Genomic DNA, 20937 nt, shown 5'->3' on the forward strand with positions numbered 1-20937 from the left:
GGGGCTTCCTTTTATTGTTTCCTCATAAATGCAACTCTGTGCCAAGCATAGCATGAGGAACTATTATGTCACATAATACAGGTATAAGATTATTGCTTTTCAAAGAGGAGGCCCCACTCAACACCCAGTACAGATTCTGGTCACCACAACACCGGTCATACCTGTTGGGCCAACACACACTGAGGAAAGGCATGGCAGGAATCCACACTCAAAACAGCCCTTGCATCAAAAAAATTATATGCAGACAGACTACACAGAGTTACTCCCACAAAACAGCCCTGCAAGACCTTTAGGTAACTGTTTCTCCTGAGCTCATACAGTTAGAGAAATATAAGTAAAATGCAGAAGGAAAGGAACCGCTCCCACTTAAAAGATCAAGAGAATTCCCTGAAGGAATAAACAGTGAAACTGACCTTTCCAGTCTACTACATCCCAGGTTCAGAATGAAGTTAATAAGAATGCTGAAGGAAATTTTGAAAAGCTGTTGATAGAAATGCAGATGTAAAAAGGAACTGTATTGTTGCTTTCATTCATGAAGGAGAAGTGTAATTCTGTTGGTTTAGGTAACAGATATCTTTATGCACAAACTTCTGCTGAACTCAGAATGAAGGGCAAAAGGCATATATCCGTATTCTTAGGCTCCCTACCACAGTCATCTTAATCAAGGAACTCGCCTTTGGGAAGGAGGGAAAGAACACAGTTTAGATTGCAGAGCTCAGATTAGGGTCATGAGGGACTTCGCTAGGGCCTAAGGATTTCATATACTAAGCAAATCTGGTCTTGAATCCGGTCTCGTATTTGCTGTTTCTGAAAAGATGATCCACCTCCATTATATTTTTTACTTGTAAGAAATATAAGTGCTCAAACTTATTCATCTACTCTCTGTAGGTTTTTATTATTGGTTGCTTAAAATATAGACCCTAAGAAGAGACTTCATTTATGTTGAAGTCATCTACCAAAATCAGCACATAGAGCTTATTTTCTTCTTATAATTATGTCTCTCTAAAACAGTTTGCAGCAAAAAGTAGAAAGATGCCTTGAAGATGGAATCCGCCTTCCCATGTTAGATGCAAAGCAGCTTCAGAATGAAAATGATAACCTGAGGCAACAAAATGAGAATGCCAGTAAGGTCAGTGCCTGTCTTTAGTAGTGAGCTGTGGCAGTGAGATCTGTAGATGTGTGTGTGTACATAACGGGTTTACTCTATTTGATCTATATTTCTACTAATATTTAGCAGCTTTTATAGAATTTTAAGTTTGAATGTCTTTATTAGGAAAGAAAATAGCAATTTAAGTAACTGTGAATTAAATCCAAACTAAAGAAGTTATGTTGCTGCTGCTGCTGCTGCTAAGTCACTTCAGTCGTGTCCAACTCTGTGTGACCCCATAGACGGAAGCCCACCAGGCTCCCCCGTCCCTGGGATTCTCCAGGCAAGAACACTGGAGTGGGTTGCCATTTCCTTCTCCAATGTGTGAAAGTGAAAAGTGAATGTGAAGTCGCTCAGTCGTGTCCGACCCTTAGCGACCCCATGGACTGCAGCCTACCAGGCTCCTCCATCCATGGGATTTTTCAGGCAAGAGTACTGGAGTGGCTTGCCATTGCCTTCTCCGGAAGTTATGTTACTTCTTAGCAAAAACAAAAGGATATCTTTTTCTTTCCTAAATTATTCAAAATCTGTTTCAAACTTACTATTTTTTTAAATATTTATTTATTTGGTTGTGCCGGGTCTTATTTGTGGCTCACAGGATCCTTAGGTGTGGCATCAAACTCTTGGTTGGGGTGGTATCTAGTTCCCTGACCAGGGATCAAAACCGGCTCCCCTGCATTGGGCGCACAGAGTTTTAGCCACTGGACCATCAGGGAAGTTCCTCAAATTTGTTTTTATAAAATGTAAAGATTAAAGGTTTATCAAGAACTAGAGTAAGGCATTTTCAGTTTTATATATGTGTGATCCAAATCATATGGCTTTGTATAGTATGCTTTGTATAAATACTTCTATAAGAAAAAAAAAGATCACATTTTAATTAAAAAAAAATTCATGATTCTGTGCGCTTTGTTTTCTTGAAATTTAGTAGTTCTAAAAAAAGCAATGAAAAATTTGATTCAGACTGATATATTTCCTATGTTCTAGATAATAGATAACCAACAAGATGAGATTGACAGAATGATTTTGGAAATTCAGGTAAGGAATATTTTGTACACTTTTAATCTAGTTGTATGCTCAATTACATATCTAAAAATATTAAAGCATATATGTTTCGTATAAAAATATTAATAACACTGGAAATGACATTATAAAGTCTTTAATATTAATCTTTCAGTTTTTTAGAATGAAAATGATTCTTGGTAAATCATTTCTTCAAAAAAATTGTTCTCGGTTCCTTACCTTGCCTCTTTTCAACTGGGTGTAGTCTATCTCTACTACTGAGAACACATTTGAGTAAGATCATCAATGATGTACTATTTAAAGACAACAGACTGTTTTTAGTTCATTGTGACTGGGCAAGAACCCACCCCTTCCTATTAATTCTATGTGTTATTTTTCTGTATTATCAAAATATAACACTGTGCCTATTTGTGTCTGTTCCTCCTACTTATTTTTTCATAGTGTGGAGACTACTGTAGATCGCCTGCTATCTAGAGCTTAGGGTGTCTGACCCATAATACAAACCAAAATTTGTAGATTAAGTGGATTTTCATTCTTTTATTGATTTGCCAAGTATTTACTGAGCCCCTGCATATATGCCAGGTGCTGTTCTTAGCACCGGAGGTTCATCAGTGAACAAAACAAGTCCCTGGCCATTTTAGTGGGGTGAGTTGGAGAAATGGAAGTATAATGCCAAGTAGAGAAGTGAAGTGAAAGTCTCTCAGTTGTGTCTGACTCTTTGCGATCCCATGAGCTATCCAGTCCATGGAATTCTCTAGGCCAGAATACTGGAGTGGGTAGCTGTTCCCTTCTCCAGGGGATCTTCCCAACCCAGGGTTCGAACCCATGTCTCCCGCATTGCAGGCAGATTGTTTACCAACTGAGCCACCAGGGAAGCCCCAAGAAGAAATGTGTGCTATTGTTTAAAAAACAAAAAAGGATAGAAGGCAATGACAGACCATGTTGCGTTATATACAGCGGCCATGAAGTTTTCCCTGAGTAAGTCACATCTGGACATAGATTTGCATGGAGTTAACCAGGGGAAGAGCATTCCAGGCAGAGAGAGCAGCCAGTGCCCTGAGTGTGCTCCCCAACGAGCAGGAAGGTGGCTGGTGTGGAGAGCCCCGCTTGTGAGACCCAGCGAGAGCTGACGGGTGGGAGAAAGTAGCCTGGGGCCAGATTACACAGGGGGATATTACGTCTTCGTATTTTATTCTTCAGGTGATAGGAAACCATTGGACAAGTTATGCTGAATACATTTTTATTTTTATGTCTCCTGATTGGAGTATTCTCAAAGCTGGAAATAAAAAAGAATCACATAAGTGGTTTGAGCATCACAATTTATGGACAGTCTGCTTTGTGTTTTGACCATGTTAAGTGATCTATCAGTGTGACCAAATACAAGTCCAGTTCATCAAGTATGTGGACTTATTAGATTGATTCATTCATAGAGGTTATACTTTTTAATGTGTATTCCTTCAGTTGTTCTATAAGCCATTCAAATCAAGAGATGGTTGGTTTCCTCAGCCATTATCTAACTTCTTATGGACGACAATGAAAGGAATTTCTATTTTATTTGGTAACATTTTCCAAGAAGTAAATCTAATAAAAACTATCAATACAAATTAAGGACAGTCAGCTTTATCCTTTGGCATTGAAATTTTGGTGGCTAAGATGTGTTCGAGAAGAGATCCAACCAGTTCATTCTAAAGGAGATCAGTCCTGGGTGTTCATTGGAAGGACTGATGCTAAAGCTGAAACTCCAATACTTTGGCTACCTCATGCGAAGAGTTGACTCACTGGAAAAGACTCTGATGCTGGGAGGGATTGGGGGCAGGAGGAGAAGGGGACGACAGAGAGTGAGATGGCTCGATGGCGTCACCGACTTAATGGACATGAGTTTGGGTGAACTCCAGGAGTTGGTGATGGACAGGGAGGCCTGGCGTGCTGTGATTCATGGGGTCACAAAGAGTCGGACACGACTGAGCGACTGAACTGAAGATGTGTTCTGTTCAGTCGCTCAGTCATGTCTGACTCTTTGCGACCCCATGGACTACAGCATGCTGGGCTTCCCTGTCCATCACCAACTCCCGGAGCTTGCTCAAACTCCATCAAATGAGTTTGTCCATCAAGTCGGTGATGCCATCCAACCATCTCATCCTCTGTCGTCCTCTTCTCCTGCCTTCAGTCTTTGCCAGCATCAGGGCCTTTTCCAGTGAGTCAGTTCTTCGCATCAGGTGGCCAAGGTACTGGAGTTTCAGCTTCAGCATCAGTCCTTCCGATGAATATTCAGAACAGATTTCCTTTACGATTGACTGGTTGGATCTCCTTGCAGTCCAAGGGACTCTCAAGAGTCTTCTCCAACACCACATTTCAAAAGCATCAATTCTTTGATGCTGTGTATCAAAAGTCAAATAAATACTGATTTAGGTCAGTGACAAGTTTATTGATTCACAACTTTGAAGTTTGGGGAGAACTCAGTCTTCTACCGTTTATAATGTATTTGTTGTTGAATATAGAAAAGGTTTTACTTCATGTAAAAGTATACACTAATTTTGAAATTGAATTCAGTGCTATAAAAATGCAGATGTATCTGTTTTGTTCAGCTGTCAAGGTAATATTGTTAACTGGCGCGAATACCTTAAGTACTAGTTGATCCTTTAGAAACACTGCCTTTCCTTTTATCCATGAAACCAGCGTAGCTAAACTGGCTTCTCCTCTTAAAAGGTTCTTCTGTCAGTGTACAATAGAAAAGACGTTTTGCAGTAGAATGTTTCCCATCATTTCCGTAAACCTGGCTACAGTCGGGTGTGAGTGTGAATGAGTTCTTCTTTGGGCATTATTACCTTCCTTCCTGTTTATTTCTCAAAAGTACCTTTCATCCATGTAACTTTGTTTCCAGTGAAATCTTACCATTTTATGTTACCATTATAATCTTTTGGCAGAGGACATACAAAGTAAAAAGGTTTACTTGTTTTTTTCTAACACATTAAAAAGTGTTCTCATTAAAAGAATTTATGCACTTAAATGAGTGTTCACCAGTTTCCTTGGGGACTAATTCTGAGCAGCTCTTCATGTCATCATGCTAAAAGCAGAACTCTTAGGCAGATGGTTTGTAATGTTACATCAGGTAGGATATTTAAGAAAGGAATTTGAGCTGGACACTGTCTTTAATTATTATTAAATAGAAACCTTAAGAAATGTGATTTTTATGGGGCTTGCCTATTCCTTAATTATAGCTTAGTTTTAAAATACTTTGAAAGTTCTCTTTTATCAGTATGGAAGAATGAGGGAAAGTGACTTAATATTTGTCCACACTTAGGCCAAAGTGAGAAATGGGACCTCTGCTGCCAAATGAAGAGGTGTCAGTGATGGTTCCGGGTGATGATATTTTATGTTGCAGGAACGGTTCTTTCTGGTTTATGTTTACTATCCCTAGACCTCAACAGTAATTGTGCGAAGTAAGAACGAGCATATTTTTATACATGAAGTTGCTGAGATTTTGAAAGGTGTGGCCAAAGTCTCAGCTGAGATTCTAAGTCATGTCTGTCTGACCTCAGAGTTTGTGCCTTGAGCATTAATCCTGGCTGCCTCACAGTGGAAAAAAAAATGTTAGTCTGATTTGTTCCTTATATTAAGATAAGCCTTCAGTCAGTCAGTTCAGTCGCTCAGTCGTGTCCGACTCTCTGCGACCCCTCACTGGAAAAGATAAGCCTTAGGGGAGAGAATTGTTTTAAGGGGTTTTCCTGGAATGAAAACTAGTTAAGCACGTTGGGAAACTAATCTCCTGTGGAAAGCACCTTGTACTCAGTTACCTCGAAGTGCAATTTGGCAATTTTGTCCCCAAAGTGAAATTTTTTAGTACATTACACTCTACTCTATGGTGGCGTTATTAGCTCCTTGAGAGGAATAAATTGCCTTTTTTTCCCTGATACATTTATTCAAAAGCTTTATAATGACTTTATCTCTTACTCTTTTCTGTCATCCTAGCTCTCTGCTATTTCTCACACAGAAGAGACACCCATCTGCCTCAGAACCTTTGCACTGACGAAACTTCCTCTCTAGTTACCTGTGGGACCCAGTCTCTCACCTCCTTCAGGACTTTGCTCAGATGCCATCCTTTCCATGAGCCCTATTCTGTCGCATTTGACGTTCCACCCCACCTCCATCACCACACTCTGTTCTCCAAAGCACTGGGCAAATTCTAATATGTGATACTACGTAACTTACATTTTTATTATGTTTATTTTCTTTGGCCTTTTTCCTTCTAGTACAAGTTCCACAAGGACCAAGTGTTTTTGACTGTTTTGTTCACTGATGTGGATATATTTTTGCTAAATGAATGATTATAGGAAGGAATGTATTTGTGAAACTCTTGTGTGTGGGATGGGGTGAGGTGAGGTTGGTTACTTGTGTGTATTTATATAGCAAAACTGCTAATATAAGATTCTTCCAAAATAGTCTGTACTAAATTAGGTTTGTGAAGTATGTAGAATACATAGAGAACGGCACATTTGGTTTTTCTTCATTTGGGCTGTCTATATTTAGGGCAAAAAAAATGGTTAGCACTTCTGGATATTTAAATCAAAATATTAATAACAAATGAATTTAAAACCACATTCAACTCCAAGGATGATTGTGATACATACCTGTTTAGGTTAGTAACTTTGACTTAAATCATTATTAAACAAGAAATTTAAAGAGAAATTATAGACATTTCAAAATTAATTTATTTTTAACTTTAGTAATTCTATTCTAAGCTTAGCTGAAATTCCCCTGCCCTTGCTTTTTTCTTAAACATGTGCTTTTTCATGTAGTTTGGAATAGAGAAGTAATCTTTTAGCTGAAATGTTAGCTGTTAGGCAGCTATAGCAGTCACACACCTAATATTATCCTATAAGTAGCACAGCGTTTGGTCTTATTAGAATAAGTGTATCTGTGAACTCTTTCCTCTGTTAAAGTACTACTTGGCTAGTGCCTTTGAACCCAACCAACATAACATGTTATGTTGATATTAATATTGTTCCCAAATTCAGTTTTCCTTCTTGTGACAAACAGCACTAGTGCCAAACATTTCTAATTTATTCTGGTGAAGAAGATTGCCTTTTTCTTCGCTGATTTAAATTTAGTTTTATGTGGTAACACATTAATCAGATTTACTAGCTAATTATCAGTCACATTCAACATGATAAAAATAAAAAACTATAGTCTTTTAAATAATTATTTTACACCACTATGAAAATATTTCTTTTGGGTTCAGTTTTCATTGTTAAAATGAGATTTAGAGTAGTTTATTTGTGATGCCTTTCTTTACAATATTAATAAAATAAAGTCATAAATCTTAAGAAAATTTTGGATAAATTCTGGATTCTAGCCAAATAATCTTGTCATGCCAGTATCAGTTTTTGGCTAGGTAAATAAATCCCAACATATCTTTCAATCAAATGGATTTTGATTCAGTAAAGTGCAGTTACAAAGGAATTTCAGTACCCAAAAATATATACTGTCAAATAGCCCATGTGACTTTGTGCTGTGGAGCTCATTTTTGTGGAGTATAAAGCAAGTTTTTCCTTGAAATAAAATGTTATAGAGCTTGATTCATTTGTATGCCACTTTTGAGTTATTAAATATAATATTTTCACAAGTTTAGCAGACAAATGAAATTAAAAAGCAAAAAGGTTAGATACTGTTACTAAGAAAACCATTTTATATTTAGAGTCTTAGCTCACCACTGATGACAACCATCCTCTCTTGTTCCATCCAGAGATAATGTGAGGGGGAAAACGTAGGTTGTGTGTTAGGTGGTCAACATTCTGAAATATTTTCAGTGTTGAGACTAAATACAGACCTGAAGGGAAAAAAAAATGAAATCTCTTCTCTAGTCATATTTATTGATCTTCTGGTTTAAAAGGAGAAAAGTTGATAGAAAAAAGTCACTGATAAGTACAAGGTTTATAACAAGTTCTTCTGTGGTATGTTGCTGAAAATCAGATTTATAAGCTGAAATAACCAAAGAGCTCTTAAAATATCCTATATTCTGCTTTGATATTCTCAAGATTTTCTCACAACAGTGTCATATCTGGTTAATTTATAATTTTATAATGGAGTTAAGAGAGATTAGTTTTTCTAAACCCTATAATAGACCTTTGGCTTGAATTCAACATTATATTCACTGCTTGGAATACTGTACACCAGGAGGGATGTTTAGCTGTGTTTCAAATAATAGAAAACAGGGATAGTCTTATGATCTTATCATCTTGTAGCTTATTAATCATAAGAAAAAGGTGTTTGTTTGTTTTTTTTTTTAAGTATGCTGTGCCATGCATAGTTGGCTTTAGTCATTTCTGACTCTTTGAGACCCCAGGGACTGTAGCCTGCCAAGCTCCTCAGTCCTTGGGATTTTTTTAGGAAAGAATACTGGAGTGGGTTGTCATTTCCTCCTCCAGTGGATCTTCCCAGGGATTGAACACACATCTCCTGCATTGCAGGCAGATTTTTTCCTGCTCAATTTTTTAAGTATAGATTTGCTAATATACTCCCAGTATATAAATAAGAATCAGTAAAATAAAAACTATAATATAACCTGCACCTTTAGATTTAACATGTTTTACCAAGAATTAAAACTTACTTGGTAAAGATGATACTTTTCCTTCCTCCCCACTCCCCCACTCTTTGGAACTATCCACTCTAGAAGTAATATGATTTAATTGAGAAGTGGAGGCCTCATTTTCCAAGGGATTGGGGAAGTCAGGACATCTAAAGTGTTCAGAGCCAGTATTCTGGTTGCCTAGCTAATTGCATTATGCTTTAAGCATTAACATACTTTGCTTTCAAATTCTCTTTATTGTAGTCTATGCAAGGGAAACTTTCTAAAGAAAAATTGACTACTCAAAAGATGATGGAAGAGCTGGAGAAGAAAGAAAGAAACCTTCAGAGATTAAGAACATTGCTTGATGTGAGTAGAAGAAATTCAGATTGCTTTCAAGGATGATTCAGTACCTATTTAAGTTATAGGAAATGCCTGTTTTGTACATACTTGTAAATAATTTTTTAATTAAAGACTTGATTTGTTGTGCCAGTTAATTAAATTCATTAGGTTTCTTAATAAGATTATAATAAAAAGATAAACTTTTAGTTTTGTATTGTCTTAGAAACAATTTCATACACTTAACTATAGCAAAGTCAGCTGTTACATAGAGATTAGATCCCAAGTCATGAAATGATGCATAAATTGAATATAAACAAAATCCTTAAGGAAGGTAAAATGTAGACACTTCATCGACAGAACAGATCACTTTCTTCATTTAATTATGAGATGAAATATTAATCTTTGGCTTGTATTTAACAACATGTTACCTAAAAAGTACTTATTTTATTTTATTTTTTTTATTTTACAATATTATATTGGTTGGTTTTGCCATACATTGATATGAATTTGCCCCGGGTTTACATAAGTTCCCCCTCCTGAACCCCTCTCCCACCTCCCTCCTCCCTTTATCCTCCCTCTGGGTCATCCCCGCATGCCAGCCCCGAGCATCCTATAACATGCATTGACCCTGAACTAGTGATTCGTAATTTTTGAAGATGTATTTCTAAGTATTTAGAGGAAAATGCCACAATGACAGCTCAAAAATTAAAATAAGTACGAATCAAAAGTACTTATTTTAATTTTTGAGCTGTCATTGTGGCATTTTCCTCTAAATACTTAGAAATACATCTCCAAAAATTAGGGACAGTGCCATTTCAGTACCGTCCCACCATATAAGAATAATAATTTTCCTTGATGTTTGGTAATACCAGTCTTAGAAAAATTCCTGCCTTTCTTCCCCAAATGTTAAAACCAGTATCAATCAAGACCATGTGTTGTGTTTCATTTTGCTTTTTAAACCTAAAGTTCTTTTCTTCTCCTTAACAAAATCAGGCCTTTTGTCTTATAGACTCAGATTTGTTATACCTGGATTTGTCTGATTGCTTCCTCATGGTGTCATTTATCTTGTTCTCTGCCCCTGTATTCCTTGTAAGCCAGAAATTAAAGCTAAGAACATTAGACTCATTGCAAACATTTTTTGGCATGAATACTTTGTAGGTATTTTTCACATCATCAAATTATATGTGTTTGCTTATCCCGCTGTAAGTGTCACAAGTATCAATCTCACTGGGTTAAGGTGGTGACTGATTCTTTCCGCTGTAATGCTAGCCTCTGCAATCAGCAGATCTGTGGGGTTGATACTTAGGCAAGTGTGTGAATATCCAGTGTGCCAGCACCCTTTCCCTTGATGGTTTTAACATCCACCAGTGATCATCTGAATCATTAGACAATTAAAAAAGTAATTTTTATATCATTCCTTTTACAATTATTGGCTGGCATTCTTCTATAAAAAATTGTATTTTCTTCATTAACCCAGGCTATTTGGCTTTTCTGAAATTTCCAGTACCACCTGGAAAGTTAGTCAAACTTACCTTTAATTAGTAATTTTCAGGATGAGGAATAAACAGTGGTAATTTGAGGAATAAGTGAGTGTAGCTTTTTCTGAGCATAATAAATCATGAGCTCATACTGATACTGCTAATTCAGATTTAACAATTGAGTGTTGTTTGGGCTTTTTTCTTCATCTTTGATTTTATACTTTTTCTTTTCCTCTTACACTGAAAAATTTGGTTCCTATCAACACTGTAACATACATACTTTTTTCTCAATGTACAAAAAATCGTTTCAGATTAGGTAAGTCACTGTTGCTGCTAACAGTAAAACTACAGGATAAGGTTTCAATTTTCTTTGCAGTTCTTCCTATTCTGGAGGTAAATCTCATAGCAAATTACATAACAATCAAGGTACTTTTAATACGAGACCTTGGGAGACTCCCTAGAACCTGAGTCTGTTGGAATTTATGTTTCGGCGCTCAGATTTACCCTCGGACATCAGATGGCACAGAGAAATCCTTTCCAGTATTTGAATTCTTTTTCTCTCCCTTTTTATTTTTCTTACTGCATGTATGCAGTTAAATTTGGTTACTGTACATGTAATATGACTTCACTGTTTATAGACTTGGGTGGGAGAATGTCAACCTTTATGGCTTTTGAGTACCTTTCCTCTGTTCTGACAGCCTGATTTTTGTTTTCTTTATCCAATGCAGAACCAAAGACAAACAGAAGAGACCTGCTCTTTATTGGATCAGGGCCAGGAAGCAGAACAGTCCAGGCAGCAGACCGTTCTTTCCAAAAGGCCACTCTTTGATTTGAGTGTGATTGATCAGCTGTTCAAGGAAATGTCCTATTGTTTGCTCGACTTGAAGGCATTGTGTAGTATTCTTAATCAGCGTGCTCAGGGCAAGGAGCCTAATCTTTCTTTATTACTGGGAATCAGATGTAAGTGGCTAATGACTTGTCCTAACTGTATAGCCTAACAATTAGAAACATATCTTCTTGAATTAGAAACGTCTGTCTTTTCCCTATTTATTTTTATCTCCCTTCCTACTTAGATTTATAAATTTCTGAATCAGTCTGTGGCTCTGAATACCTGTTACTGCTTAATAGCTAGAACTTGCTCATTGTATTTATAAAAATGAGGAGGATCGTAGTTTATATGGACTGCCACTCTGAAGAATGCCTATAAATCCACATATCTGGATGAGTTAGGAGATGTTGCATGTGCAGAATTCAATAAGTGACCAGAATAGTAGTTAAGTGTGATTTTCTGATTACTTTTCTGAAAGTGATGATTCTCTTTGCTTTCCTGTGGCGATTGTATTAATGACCCATCCATCAGTCCGCTAGTAAAATATCTGAGAGAAAATACTTAGACGCTTTCCTATGTATGTTCTGTGGCAGCTGTTTAACGTAGGTGCCGATGCTGCCACATGAGCCAGTTTTCATGCCGGTAACTCTGTGGTCCTTGCAATGCGCACCTGCTGGCTTTGTCCCTTTCCATGTGGCACCCACCATTCCACCTCAGTTCTTCCTTCCTGCACTCTGATGGTGAGAGCTGCTCAGTACTATCCTAGGGTCTGGTCCCTTCTCTGCTGCTTTTGCTGGAACACTCAACTTACATAAGGGCCCAAAATCATTATAATATTGATATGTTGGTCTTTTTTTAATATAGAGGAAATGGACTTCAGTAAGGAGAAATGCGGAGAAGGCAATGGCAAGCCACTCCAGTACTATTGCCTAGAAAATCCCATGGATGGAGGAGCCTGGTAGGCTGCAGTCCGTGGGGTCGCTAAGGGTCGGACACGACTGAGCGACTTCACTTTCACTTTTCACTTTCCACTGTCACACATTGGAGAAGGAAATGGCAACCCACTCCAGTGTTCTTGCCTGGAGAATCCCAGGGACGGGGGAGCCTGGTGGGCTTCCGTCTATGGGGTCACACAGAGTCGGACACGACTGAAGTGACTTAGCAGCAGCAGCAGCAGCAAGGAGAAATGAGTGGAATAATACCATAATGTTTCTATGCCAACATGCTGTATTGAGTAATTGCTTAATAATATGATTACTATGTGACTGAGTGGAGACTAGTTTTATTTCCAATTTCATCAAAGAGATTCTACAGTCTTGTATCATAATAGTTATTTTGGCAAACCGAATAATACTCCTGATTGTGTAACTATACTCAGATGTCAGCAGAAGTTTCTTTTCCATAAATGTAAGAACACATATATGAGTGTGAGTACATAGAAAGCACTTTGAAAGAAAATTGAAGTATAGTTGGTTTACAGGGTTGTATGTTAGTTCCTGGTGTACAGCAAAGAGATTCAGTTATACATATAAAATATATATTTCATTATAGGTTGTTCAGTTCAGTCGCTCGGTCATGTCCGACTCTTTGCGACCCCATGAATCACAGCACGCGAGGCCTCCCTGTCCATTACCAACTCCCAGAGTTCACACAAACTCATGTCCGTCGAGTCGGTGATGCCATCCAGCCATCTCATTCTCTGTCGTCACCTTCTCCTCCCTCCCCCAACCCCTCCCAGCATCACAGTCTTTTCCAGTGAGCCAACTCATTGCATGAGGTGGCAAAAGTATTGCAGTTTCAGCTTTAGCATCAGTCCTTCCAGAGAACACCCAGGATTGATCTCCTTTAGAATGGACTGTTTGGATCTCCTTGCAGTCCAAGGGACTCTCAAGAGTCTTCTCCAACACCACAGTTCAAAAGCATCAGTTCTTCGGTGATCAAGATGTCAAATATAGTTCCTGTGTTATGCAGTAGGACCTTGTTGTATTTTACATATAGTAGTTTGTTAATCCCATGAAAGAAAGTGAAAGTGTTAGTCACTCAGTTGTGTCCGACTCTTTGTGATCCCATGGACTGTAGCCTGCCAGGCTCCTCTGTCCGTGGAATTCTCCAGGCAAGAATACTGGAGTGAGTAGCCATTCCCTTCTCCAGGGGATCTTCCCAACCCAGGGATCAAACCTGAGTCTCCCGCATGGCAGGCAGATTCTTTACCATCTGAGCCACCAAGGAAGCCCATACTCCTCCTTTATCCCTCTCCCCTTTTTCCTCTCTGGTAATGATGTTTGTCTTCTATGTCTGTGAGTCTGTTTCTGTTTTTTAGATAAATTCATTTGTGTTGTATTTTGGATTCCACTTATAAATGATCCCATATGGTATTTGTCTTAATCATTCTTACTTCGTATAATATGATAATTTCTAGGTCCATCCATGTTGCTACAAATGATGTTATTTTATTCTTTTCATGGCAGTTCTGTATTTAGTTTTTTGAGGACCCTCCATAAGGGTTTACATCGTGGTTGCACAATTTATATTCCCACCAGCAATGTAAGAGGGTTCCCCTTCCTCCACCCCCATTTACTGTTGGTGGACATTCTAGTGATGGCCATTTTGACTGGTGGTGGGATAGTACCTCACTATAGTTTTGGTTTGCATTTCTCTGATAATTAGGAACATTAAGCATATCTTCATGTGCCTATTGGCCATCTGTATGTCTTCTTTGGAGAATTACTTGTTTAGGTCTTCTGCCCATTTTTTTATTCGGTTGGTTTTTAAAACAACACTTTAAATATATTCAGTCACTCAGTAAACATTAATCAAATGCCTTCTATAATCTGAGCACTGAAGTGCTGATAATGCACATAAATTGAACACAGTTCCTACTCACACATTAACCACAATATTAGAGCATTGTGATAAGTACTATAATTGAAATGTGATCAGAGGACAGTGGGAGCACGGGGTTGGGGGGTGCGGGGAGGGAAACAGGGAAATCTACCTGGGAGGGGCTATGAAGCCTCCGTGGGGGTGTTTGGCTTGAATCTCAAAGGAGGAGAAGTTTGATAGGTGATCATGGGGTGTTGGAAGTTAGCAGTCATCTGTTGGAGCAAGAAGTAAAAGCTTACATGCTGCTGGTGCTCAGTTGCTTCAGTCGTGTCCGACTCTGTGCGACCCCATAGATGGCAGCCCACCAGGCTTCCATGTCCCTGGGATCCTCCAGGCAAGAACACTGGAGTGGGTTGCCATTTCCTTCTCCAGTGTATTAAAGTGGAAAGTGAACTGCCTTCTCCGAAAAGCTTACATACAAAAGACTCATTTTCTCCATCATTTTATGGCTGGCCATCCTTTCAGTTATTTTGTAACCTTCTACCTTTGCACTGCTTATATAGCATTTATTAACTTTTTCAGTGATAGGATAAGAGAGCAATCCTAACGAGTAAAAGGAAGATTCAGCGATCTTGCCACCATGTATACGCCCTCCAGTCTGTTAGGGTGTAACCACAGAATCCTTACCTTATACTCTGGCCTTGTGACAATTTGACCAACCAGCTAATTTCTCAAAAACAACGGAGGTTTTTTTGATCCTTATCTCATCACCCCATCAACTATCTGTTGACACTGTTCACCTCACCCTTGTTAAAGCTCTGCTTCCATGGTTTCCATGACATCATTCTCTAGGTTCTGCTTCTACCTTTATGACTGCTCAGCCTCAATCTGTGAAATTCTCTACCACTTAAATACTGACAGTCCTCCTGGAAACTTTTGTTGTTGGTCTTTTGTTTTTGTTCACTTTTTCCAAGTAATCTTATACATACCCACTTGTTTTCTGTTTTCCCTCTACCTTTGACCCATAAAGATATCTGTCTCTCACCCTGCCTAGACATTCATCCCCTTTGGGCTTCTGACTATACTCACCTGTCCATTAGAACCAGCAGTTTCATAGGTATCACAGACTCAATATGTCTGAAACAGAACGTACTTTTCTCCCCTCCCTAAACTTGTTCCTCCTCTCAATGAGTAGAACCACTATCCAGCTATCAACCCAACCCAGATTTTATCCTCCACCCTCTCATTCACCCGTCTGTGTCCTATGCCTAATCCCTGGCCCCTTTCCAAGCTGCCGGATAAACAAACTTCATCATGTCTGTGAGCCCCTTCCTACTTGTAACATTTATTCCTGCTGCCACATCTCCATTGTACTCTTGCTTGTATTCAGGCTTTAATAGTCTTTCATCTGGACTGGTTTCTCTGTCAACCATTGTGCCCCACCCCACCATAACTAATCCATCTTTTTTAAATTTTTTCTTTTTTATTTTTTTATTGAATGATAACTGCTTTACAGAATTTTATTGTTTTCTGTCAAACCTCAACATGAATCAACCATAGGTACACATATATCCTCTCCCTTTTGAACCTCCTTTTCATCTCCTGCCCCATCCCACCTCTCTAGGTTGATACAGAGCCCCTGTTTGAGTTTCCTGAGCCATACAGCAAATTCCCATTGGCCATCTGTTTTACATATGGTAATGTAAGTTTCCATGTTACTCTTTCCATACAGCTCATAAGCCTCTCCTCGCCTCTCCCCATGTCCATAAGTCTATTCTCTTTGTCTGTTTCGCCACTGCTGCCCTGTAAATAAATTCTTCAGGACCATGTTTCTAGGTTCTGTTTATATGTATTAGAATATGTGATTTATCTTTCTCTTTCTGACTCACTTCACTCTGTATAATAGGTTCTAGGTTCATCCACCTCATCAAAACAGACTCAAATGTGTTCCTTTTTATGGCTGAGTAATATTCCATTGTGTATATGGACCACAACTTCTTCATCCATTCATCTGTCAGTGGACATCTAGGTTGCTTCCATGTTCTAGCTATTGTAAATAGTGCTGCAGTGAACAATGGGATACACGTATCTTTTTCGACCCTGACTTCCTAAGGGTATATGCCTAGGAGTGGGATTGCTGGGTCATATGGTGGTTTTATTCCTAGTTTTTTAAGGAATCTCCATACCATCTTCCATAGTGGCTGCATCAGTTTACATTCTTATCAACAGTGCAAGAGCGTTCCCTTTTCTCCACACCCTTTCCAGCATTTATTGTGTGTAGACTTTTTGATGATGGCCATTCTGACCAGTGTGAGGTGTTATCTCATTGTAGTTTTGATTTGCATTTCTCTAATAATGAGCAGTGTTGAGCATCTTTTCATGTGTTTGTTAGCCATGTGAATGTCTTCTTTGGAGAAATGTCTGTTTAGGTCTTTTTCCCACTTTTTGATTGGGTTGTTTGATTTTCTGGCATTGAGTTGTATGAGCTGCTTGTATATTTTGGAAATTAATCCTTTGTCAGTTGTTTCATTTGCTATTGTTATCTCCCATTCTGAGGATTATCTTTTCACCTTGCTTATAGTTTCCTTTGTTGTGCAAAAGCTTTTAAGTTTAATCGGGTCCCACTTGTTTACTGTTGTTTTTATTTCCATTACTCTGGAAGGTTGGTCATAAAGGATCTTGCTTGATTATGTCATTGAGTGTTCTGCCTATGTTTTCCTCTAAGAGTTTTATAGTTTCTGGTTTTACATTTATGTCTTTAATCCATTTTGAGTTTATCTTTGTGTATGGTGTTAGGAAGTGTTCTAATTTCATTCTTTGACGTGTAGCTGTCCAGTTTTCCCAGAACCATTTATTGAAGAGGATGTCCTTGCTCCATTGTATATTCTTGCCTCCTTTGTCAAAAATAAGGTACCCATAGGTGCATGGGTTTATTTCTGGGCTTTCTTTCTCCATTGGTCTATATTTCTGTTTTTGTGCCAGTACCATAAGGTCTTGATGACTGTAGCTTGTAGTATAATCTGAAGTCAGGAAGCTTGCTTCCTCCAGTTCCATTCTTCTTTCTCGAAACTGCTTTGGCTCTTTGGGTCTTTTGTGTTTCTATATGAACTGTGAAATTTTTTGTTCTAGTTCTGTGAAAAATGCCATTGGTAATTTGATAGGGATCACATTGAATCTGTAGATTGCATTTGGTAGTATAGTCATTTTCACTATATTGATTCTTCCTGCCCAGGAACATGGAATATCTCTCCATCTGTTTATGTCATCTTTGATTTCTTTCATTAGTGTTTTATAATTTTCTGTGTACAGTTCTTTTGTCCCCTTAGGTAAGTTTATTCCTAGATATTTAATTCTTTTGGTTGCCATGGTGAATGGGATTGATTCCTTCATTTCTCTTTCTGATTTTTCATTATTAGTATATAGAAATGCAAGTGATTTCTGTGTATTGATTTTGTATCCTGCAACTTTGCTAAATTCACTGATTTGCTCTAGTAATTTTCTGATACTATCTTTAGGATTTTCTATGTACAGTATCATGTCATCTGCAAACAGTGAGAGCTTTACTTCTTCTTTTCCAATCTGGATTCCTTTTCTTTTTTTCTCTCTGATTGCTGTAGCTAGGACTTCCAGAACTGTGTTGAATAGTAGTGGTGAAAAGTGGACACCCTTGTCTTGTTCCTGATCTTAGTGGTAATGCTTTCAATTTTTCACCATTGAGAATAATGTTTGCTGTAGGCTTAAAAAGCAGAAACATTACTTTACCAACCAAGGTCCGTCTAGTCAAGGCTATGGTTTTTCCAGTGGTCGTGTATGGATGTGAGAGTTGGACTGTGAAGAAAGCTGATCGCCAAAGAATTGATGCTTTTGAACTGTGGTGTTGGAGAAGACTCTTGAGAGTCCCTTGGACTGCAAGGAGATCCAACCAGTCCATTCTAAAGGAGATCAGTCCTGGGTGTTCATTGGAAGGACTGATGCTAAAGCTGAAACTCCAATACTTTGGCCACGTCATGCGAAGAGTTGACTCACTGGAAAAGACCCTGATGCTGGGAGGGATTGGGAGCAGGAGAAGGGGACGACAGAGGATGAGATCGCTGGATGGCATCACCAACTCGATGGGCATGAGGTTGAGTGAACTCCGGGAGTTGGTGATGGACAGGGAGGCCTGGTGTGCTGTGATTCACGGGGTCACAAAGAGTTGGACACGATTGAGCGACTGAACTGAACTATCATATATATGGCCTTTACTGTGTTGAGGTAGTTTCCTTTTATGCACATTTTTTGAAGAGTTTTAATCATAAATGGGTGCTGAACTTTGTCAAAGGCTTTCTTCATCTATTGAGATGATCATATGGTTTTTATCTTTTGATTTGTTAATATGGTGTATCACATTGATTGATTTGCATATATTGAAGAATCTTTGCATTCCTGGAATAAACCCAACATGATCATGGTGTATGAGCTTTTTGATGTGCTGCTGAATTCTGTTTGCTAAAATTTTGTTGAGGGTTTTTGCATCTATGTTCATCAGTGATGTTGGCCTGAAGTTTTCTTTTTCTGTGTTGTCCTTGTCTGGGTTTGGTATCAGGGTGATGGTGGCCTCTTAGAGTTTGGAAGCATTCCTTCCTCTGTAATTTTATGAAAGAGTTTTAGAAGGATCGGCATTACCTCTTATCTAAATGTTTGATAGAATTCTCCTGTGAAGCTCTCTGATCCTGGGCTTTTGTTTTTTGGGAGATTTTCGTTCACAGCTTCAATTTCAGTGGTCGTAATTGATTTGTTCATAATTTCTATTTCTTCCTGGTTCAGTCTTCTCTTTTTTTCTTGATGAGTCTGGCTAAAGGCTTGTCAATTTTATTTATTTTCTCAAAGAACCAGCTTTTAGTTTTATTAATCTTTACTATTGTTTCTTTTTTTTTTTTTTTTCATTTATTTCTGCTTGGATCTTTATGATTTCTTCTACTGATTTTGGGGTTTTTTTGATCTTTTTTCCCCCATTGTTTTAGGTGTAAAGTTAGGTTGTCTATTTGATGTTTTTCTTGTTTCTTGAGGTACGACTGTATTGCTATAAACTTTGCTCTGAGAACTGCTTTTGCTGCATCCCATCGGTTTTGAGTTGTCCTGTTTTCATTGTCATTTGTTTATAGAAATTTTTTGACTTCCCTTTTTATTTCTTCAGTAACCTGTTGGTTTAGAAACACATTGTTTAATCTCCATGTGTTTCTGTTTCATACAGTGTTTTTTTCTTGTAATTGATATCTAGTCTATAGCGTTGTGGTCCGAGAAGATGCTTGATACAATTTCAGTTTTCTTTAATTTACTAAGGTTTGATTTGTGGCTCAAGATGTGGTCTATCCTGGCGAATGTTCCATGTGCACTTGAGAAGAAGGTGTATTCTTCTGCATTGGATGGCATGTCCTGAAGATACCAGTGAGATGCATCTCATCTAATGTATCATTTTAGACGTGTGCTCCTTATTAATTTTCTGTTTTGACGATCTGTCCGTTGGTGTGAGTGGGATGTTAAAGTCTCCTACTATTACTGTGTTACTGTCAATTTCTCCTTTTCTGTCTGTTAGTGTTTGTCTTATGTATTCAGGTGCTCCTATATTGGGTGCATGGATGTTTACAGTTGTTGTGTCTTCCTCTTGGGTTGATCCCTTGATCATTATGTAGTGTCTTCCCTTATCTCTTGTAACCTTCTTTATTGTAAGATCTATTTTGTCTGATATGAGGATTGCTACTTCAGCTTTTTTTTGCTTCCAATTTGTATGGAATATATTTTTCCATCCTCTCACTTTCAGACTGTTTGTCTTTAGGTCTGAAGTCAGTTTGTTGTAGACAGCATATATATGGGCCTTGTTTTGGGATCTGTTCAGCCAGTCTGTGTCTTTTGGTTGGAGCATTTAATCGATTTACATTTAAAGTAATTATTGATATATATGTTCCTATTGCTATTTTCTTAATTGTTTGGGGTTGATTTTATAGATCTTTTTTCTTCTCTTGTATTTCTTGACTATATAAGTCCTTTTAACATTTGTTGCAAAGCTGGTTTGGTGGTACTGAATTCTCTTAACTTTTGCTCATCTGAAAAACTTTTTATTTGTCCATCAATTTTGAATGAGATCCTTACCGGGTACAGTAATTTTGGTTGTGGATTTTTCCCTTTCAATACTTTAAATATGTCCTGCCATTCCCTTCTGGCTTGCAGAGTTTCTGCTGAAAGATCAGCTGTTAAGTGTATGGGGTTTTCCTTTTATTTTTCTTTTTGCTTCTCCCTTGCTGCTTTTAATATTCTTTCTTTGTGTTTAGTCTTTGTTAGTTTGATTAGTATGTGTCTTGGCATATTTCTCCTTGGGTTTATCCTGTATGGGACTCTTTGTGCCTCTTGAACTTGATTGACTATTTCCTTTTCCATGTTGGGGAAATTTTCAAGTATAATCTCTTCAAAAATTTTCTCATACCCTTTCTTATTCTCTTCTCGATCCCTATAATTTGAATGCTGGTGCTTTCGATATTGTCCCAGTGGTCTCTGAGACTGTCCTCAGGTCTTTTCATTCTTTTTATTTTATTCTGCTTTTTAGACATTATTTCCACCATTTTATCTTCCAGCTCACTGATTCATTCTTCTGCTTCAGATATTCTGCTATTGATTCCTTCTAGAGTATTTTTAATTTCAGTAATTGTGTTGTTTTTCTCTGTATGTTTATTCTTTGTTTTAGGTCTTTGTTAATTGA

At 38.0% G+C, this 20937-nt stretch overlaps 1 protein-coding gene across 6 annotated transcripts in view; it reads left to right on the forward strand.

The window, feature by feature from the left end:
* The window catches only part of CEP85L (centrosomal protein 85L), a 209058-nt gene that overhangs the window by 181666 nt on the left and 6455 nt on the right, over positions 1 to 20937 (forward strand). For 5 of the 6 annotated variants that reach the window (XM_088840583.1, XM_055433469.2, XM_088840585.1 and 2 more), the window contains 4 exons: positions 1012 to 1129; positions 2132 to 2182; positions 8997 to 9101; positions 11281 to 11512. In XM_088840583.1, coding sequence (XP_088696709.1) covers positions 1012 to 1129; positions 2132 to 2182; positions 8997 to 9101; positions 11281 to 11512 — 506 coding nt within the window. The remainder of the gene's footprint in view (positions 1 to 1011; positions 1130 to 2131; positions 2183 to 8996; positions 9102 to 11280; positions 11513 to 20937) is intronic. The other variant, XM_088840584.1, reaches the window with a different exon arrangement.

This window comes from Moschus berezovskii, chromosome 10 (genome assembly GCF_049115385.1).
Source record: "Moschus berezovskii isolate FMDL1 chromosome 10, NW_MosBer_1.0, whole genome shotgun sequence".
NCBI lineage: Eukaryota > Metazoa > Chordata > Mammalia > Artiodactyla > Moschidae > Moschus > Moschus berezovskii.